At 42.6% G+C, this 6,723-nt stretch overlaps 1 protein-coding gene across 1 annotated transcript in view; it reads right to left on the minus strand.

The window, feature by feature from the left end:
- Window positions 1–4,360, minus strand: part of RANBP3 (RAN binding protein 3) — a 26,033-nt gene extending 21,673 nt beyond the window's left edge. Inside the window, 1 exon segment of the mRNA XM_010011861.1 lies at window positions 4,333–4,360. Within this exon segment, the coding sequence (XP_010010163.1) occupies window positions 4,333–4,360 (28 nt within the window).
- Window positions 4,361–6,723: the final 2,363 nt, after the last annotated feature.

Here is a 6,723-nt window from a genome sequence, read left to right on the forward strand (position 1 = left end):
AGTGGTCCCTGCCCGGGGCAGGGGTTGGAGATGGAGCAGCTTTAAGGTCCCCTCAACACAAACCAGTCTGGATTGTGTGAAAAGGGACCATTAGATCATCTAATCTAAGCACCTTCATTAAACACTGCGTATTTTTGTGACCCTTTGGGGAAAGATTTTCAAAGGCATCAACTATTGAAGACATTAACAGCAAATGATTATTGCCCTAAATGATCCATTCCCTCACTTTGTAGTAAAACTGTGGTGTCTCATTTCCCACTCAAATGTCTGGTTTCAGCTCTTGGTTCTCATTCCTAGTTACATTTTTAGACCCCATTTAGGTACCAGCTACACAGCTCTCATATTTAATGGTCTGCCTACAAAAGCACTTACACAAACCATGTTTTCCTACCAACTGAAGAACCACCAAACAGGTTTTTCTGTAGGGCAGAAATTCACATTAGGTAGTTGTTGGGGTTTCTCCCAACATGGCAAGAATGGCACTTATTAAGTACTACTCTAAAGTAAGAATGACACTGTTATTTGTACTACCCAGCAGCAGAGATGGGCAGTCATGTTCTCACCAGTGTGATTCCATTCCACAAAGGTGGCTGAAGAATGATCTACAGTAAAAGAGTCAGGTCCACACAATGTTATCAAGTTAAAGGCAAAGTAATGCAGGATAAAATCCAAACCAAAACCACACAAACCCCAACTTTCAAACTTCAAGTACAGTCCATGCAAAGGAACATGAGACTGTCTTCACCCAGGAGATGAACAGACACTGCAAATAGTTCTTAAACTGTGGCACAGACTTGGGTTTTCTCCAGACAAGTGGACAGAAACAAGATCAAATTAGGAGCTGGAAATGCAGAAAGGATGTCAGTCCAGTAAAGGTGTTCTGAGAAAGCCCAAGCAGGGCAGAAGGGAAGCAGAACTTCCATGATTACTGTCTTAGAGACAGCAAGTGCCCAAACTGAAGATCTGGAACGTGTACAAACCGCTTAGTTTCTCCCGCATGGCTGTCAAAGGCTGTCAAACCAGTCTGAAAAATGACTGAACCTACACAATTCCCTCCTGGAGTTTATTCAGAAGTTTCAGACATTTCAACTTGAATGAATAATTGCAAAACCCTCAAGAGCTGCCTTTCACAGACTCAATTCCTTTAACAGATTCCACTGTTGAGTCACTAACTATCAATATATACCCTGTGTACTATTAAACCTACTCAGCTTGCTTCAGAAGCCTTAGAAGCTAAAGCACATGAACAGAAAATACTAGCTCAATGTCTCAGGGAGAGGCTTCAAGTCATATATACTCTTTAATGTGTGATTTTGAACTCCGGTACACAACCACTTGTGAAAAAGACACCACTTGTACAACACAGTTTCTATCTGTTGAAGGAACACATGAAGTCAAGATCTAGGGATCTTACCATTGCTCTTGCTGCCTGTGAGACCAACGGACAGGAGGCATCCAGCAGCAACCACAATGTCATGTCCATGTGGACCATGTTTCCTGCAGCTAGACAAAACATGGCCTTGCTTCACCTCTCCACCCAAGGCAATCAGAGCAGTCGGTGGCACCTCCAGCATAACAATAGTTATGTTTGCATTACGAAGTTTGTAACCTTGACGGCAGCATGAAACGACCTATTACTGAAAAATCCAACAGGGATTTGAAGTGTACAGACACAACAAACATGTCCCTTTGAATCCGTGGAGCAAAGCCACATAGCAAAGAGAAAAGACAAAGTAAAAACTACACAAAATGAGGGAAAGAAAACCCCCCGAACCTGATATACTGCAGAGGTGTATTTCTCTGGTACCAGGCTCACCCCATGGCAAAAGCAGTGACCAAGGCCAAGAAAGCATTCTTCTCCTTTGCCACTGAGACCACTGTGTCTCTCCCACAAGAGGAGAGGATAATTCAGGTTGGAAGGGACCACAGGAGGTCTCCAGTTCAACCTCCCACTCCAAAATAAGATCAGCAATGAAGTCAGACCAGGTTAATCAGGTTCTCCAGTCTGCTCTTAACTTCCTCCCAGGGTAATCTCTTCTACTGCTTGACTGTCCTTATGGGGAAGGAAAGGACAAAACACCACCCAGACCTTCTCCCTGTATCCAGTCTGAACACCTCATTCCACCTCTCACCTCATGTCTTTTATGCTTCCAACATACACCACTGTGATGAGCCTGGCTCCATCGTCTTAATAACCTCCTCAGAGGCCCTGGAAAGCTCCAAACACCCCTCTGAAGCTTTCTCTGGGCTGAAGAAACCCAGTTCCTTCAGCCTCTCACCATAGGTCACACCACCCACATCACCAGCCATCTTGCTGACTCTAAGCTTGACGTTTCAGAAGGCACCCAGGTCCCCTTTCATGAGAACAAGTCCAAAGTCCTTACCCAACCCTCTGTAGCCGGATTATAATGAGGGGGGTTTATTATTAAAGCTAAAACCTACACTGTTTCAATGGTTTCTTTTTAAATCTACTCCAAATGACACGTAAAAGTGCAAGAGTGTCTGACTACATATGAAAGGCAGGAAAACCCCCCACTGAGGAAGCTTCCAGGCTTGGGTTTAGAGGCAACCTTCAACACTAAAAGCATTCCAGTGGAGAACAACAGCTCTGACTTGAACTCATCGTCACCTGAGAGAACAAGCAGATCCTACCTGTGAACAACAAAAGGGTGTTAAAAAAGAAACCAGCAATGAGGTTGTCCACGCCCCAAAAATCCTGAGTGGTGATTTCCTGCCTGGGAAAGGCTTATCTGAGGGTCAGGAAAAAATGGAAGTTCAAAGTTAAGTTTAATGATGCTTATTTGAACAGCTCAGGCCACAAAATTAGGTTGGTTTCTTCACCTTATTGCTATTTACATTATAAAGAGCAGAATAATCATGCTAACAACACTGTATTAAATCAGCAAGCTACTTCCAGACAGCACTTCCACAGCTCATGGGGAGGTAGGATGCCTTTCACATATTTAAGATGAAATAAAAATTCCATAACACCATATTTAAAGCATAAATCCTTTTTTGTTTGCAGAGCACGTGTCACTTCATTTCCCTCGTGGCATTAACAGAAATAAGTTACCTTCTTCATTAGGTAATTTTACTATTTCAGCTCGGGTATTTCACATAAAGCAAATGTTACAAGTCAGAAATGGGGAAAAGTGGCTTATTTTCCCCCGTGGCAGGAAGAAAACCATGAGACAGCCCAAGTACTTTGCAGCATAGATAAGATATTTATAAAGAACTCCAAAAAAGCGTTAACAAAACTAATTTAAGTATTTGGACAGTTCTAGCTAGTAAATGAAATAGCACTTTATGGCATTTAGGTGTGAATTATTAGGGCATCTCAAACATAAAACCACAAAAGGCAAACCAAACCACTCAGCCTGATTTTGCGTGCACTGACTTATGTGAAGTGAATCACCATGGGGAAAAAGGGTCTTGTTTATAGGGGCTGCAGCGCTGCATGTTCAGCTTTCCCCTCCTAAACAACAGCTCTTCCTCTCTCTGAAGAGAAGTCAGCAGCACACAGGTCTGGCAAAAGGTACTGAGAGGAACTGCTTCAATTCTCACGGCTTCGACTCATTTAAGGCAGCTCCACATGCTAAACTTGTTACAACCATGAACTATTATGTTTGCCATTTCCTAAAGCAAAATAAACTCTGTTTGATGGCTAAGGAGAGGGTTTGCCAGCACCTCCTGAAAGGTAAATGTGAAGAAAGCATCGAGTTTTGGTGCTGAGAAAAACTTGTGTCTTTTCGATGCCTGAAAGGTGACACAGTAATTCATTCTCACACAAGGAGATTCTACCACCTAAAGCAGCTCCAGCAGCACATTATAGATGGCCAAGTTGTGTATTAGCAGCCAGTGAATGGACAGAGCATTTGGGTTTATGCGATGGAAGCTGTCTGGTTCTCCATGGCACTCCACATGTGAAGCGGCAGTTTTAAGACATGATGAGCAGGAACACCAAAGAACATCATACCAAAGACTTCAGAGACAGTTTCTAATACCATTCAGTAACTACTGTATAAAATGGTACCAACAACTGGGCCTATCATTAAGAAAAATCCTGGATTTCAGTAATCAGACTTCTCACAATGCCTTTAGCACCAGGTCACTAAGTCTTTGTGACAAAGTCAATCAAACTTGACACAGCCGGGGAGAAGTCACTCTCTCCTCCTCGCTAGCTCCACACTTACCAGCCCATCTCCTCTCATGATGAGGGGCAAGGTGAAGAGCAGGACCAGGAAATTTCACAGTACAAGCTTCTTTGGAAAGTGGTATTTGGACCACCTTATCCTTCACCCCCCTTCTCTGGGACCCCCTTACTCCAACCACCTTCTTCTGCCAAGATGTAGTTTGCCATCAAACTACTACAAAGAGGTGTATGTACAGTTCCACCAACTCACTGGAGAAAAAGACAGACAAGTGAATGGGAAAAAAAAATCAAGGCATGATCATCAAGAAGAAAATGAAGCATTATAAGAAATGAAGCAGTTATAAGAATATCAAAGGGAATGCTGGTAGCCTTGAAGAAATGCATCACAAAAAAGGTCATCTATTAAAATAGCTGAAGGCTTAAAGGATATTAGAGAACGGTTACTTGGAGGCGGTACTGGCATATTGACAAATATCTCAGACATTGAAGGCAGACAATAGACCGAGATATCATAGTCTAAAAGGTAAAGATAATATACTGCTGGAAAAGGGAAAAACGATGTTTGAATTGAAACAAAAGGCTGCCATGGTAAAAATGACAGCTTCAAAGAGCTTTGAGTTACTAAGATGAAAGGACACAGGCAGAACAAACCCAGTTCCCAAGGCCAGAAAGTTTGCTGCAGTAATCAAACAGGTAAGAGTCTAAGCAAGTCTCACTTGCATGAGCAGACAAGAAAAGCCAATGTTGAAATATGCTCAGCAAAACCAACCTGCAAGCGTTACTGAAACCTCTTTCTAGGTACTTGTGCCAAAGAATAATGAGCTTCACACCTCACAACAAAGTACGATTGAGGCAGCACTGTTGTACAAAGCAGTCGAGATTAAGGACTACGAAGAGCTTTGTTTTAACCACGCTTGGTTTGTGAACATGCCCATTTAGCTATCAAATACTTCAAACAAAAGATCAATATGAAATAGAAGATCAAAGAATTACCAGCACCAGAAGAGTCACTTCCTAGATTGGAATGAAAATACCTGGACACAAGGAAATATGACATTCACCTCAGTACTGGGAAAATAGGTTGATGTGTTTAAGAATGAGGAGAAAACAAGCAAAGTCACCTGAGAACATCACTGGTATGTCAGAGACTCACCTCACAGAGGTGACGAGAAAAAACTATGGAGTCCACTGGCTTTTAGGGGAATGATGCCAATTCCAGGAAGTACGTGTGTCTGCACTGGTACACAAAGAACAGACACGTCCAAAATTGAACTGGAGGAGAGAAACTCAACACAAGACAATGAGGCCAATACTACCAGGATGAGCAGAAGAGGCAAGAGTTCAGAAGCAAGCTGATCTTGCTTGATCTTATGAAAGACTGTATCACCTTCTCACTGGGAGAAGAAAGAGAACAGCAAAGGATGAAGATGACACCTGGAAAGAGATGTGAGTATGAATTAAAGAGAGCAGCAAGCGAGGGAAGTCACCGGGGTCAGAAAAGGATCTGAAGAGAAAAATAAGAAAGAGAAAAATGAAGATAAGATGAAAGAGTAAAGCTCCCCCACCCCCAGTCTACACAATTCTGCAGCAGTACAGAGACAGGGGTAGAAACACACAGCAACTCAGCAGCAGAAGATGCAATAAACACTGGTAACTTGGAACTCACTGTTGAGCTTAACATTTCCCACTAGAACTGGGAGGTTAAGCAAGAGGCTTGCACAACTTAAGACAGCCATTCCCAAACTTCTGGTTCTGAAAGAACACACTAAACCCTGAAAATTTATTGTAAGGTCATTACAACAACAGGATGGAAATACTGCCCTTTAGGTTCTCACAAACAGTCAATACACATTTGACTATTTACTACCACTCCTGACACCACTTATCATGCCTCTTTGGGCACTGTCAGCTCATCTTGAGTTTGGGAGACCAAGACAAGCTGGAAGATGGGATTTGTGGAGTAACTTCAGTGTAATTACGTGCCAGCTGCTTGTAGACTTCATCTTCAAACACTACACCTACAACAGACACTTGCTTCCTGTTGTTTAATGTTAATATCAGAACTGTCATCGCCACTGGTACAGAGCTCAAACGTAAGGAGCAGTCTTAAAGAAGGGGCCTCACACACTTTCATTCGCCTTCTTCCAGCATTTCCTCTCCTCTTTCATTAGCTCGGTGACAAGAAACAGACAGATGGGACAAACTTGGCTTTGCAGAGACTCTGAAGGAAGTTTGTCATTCCCAAAGGCAAACTGTTGACGCCTGCTGTCAACTAAACAACACTCTATATGCCTAGGAGAAGAATACCCACATCTTACAATAGTACAGCCTGTGTTTTCCTAACTCTCTGCAGATATTAAGCCATTATTTCTTTACTTCACAGGTTTTCGGCTTAAATATATATATATAAATATACCTCACTTAGTTCTACATAACCACCTCAACTATCCCCTTAGCTAGAAACACGAGTGGAAGTTAAGGAGAGAATTACAACAGGCCTCAAATTGCGGGCAATGACCCCAAAACGCAAGTGGACGCACTGGGGCACAAAGCGGCTCAGAAGAGCCCCA

The sequence above is a fragment of the Nestor notabilis genome, unplaced genomic scaffold, assembly GCF_000696875.1.
Source record: "Nestor notabilis isolate BGI_N333 unplaced genomic scaffold, ASM69687v1 scaffold27983, whole genome shotgun sequence".
Lineage (NCBI taxonomy): Eukaryota > Metazoa > Chordata > Aves > Psittaciformes > Psittacidae > Nestor > Nestor notabilis.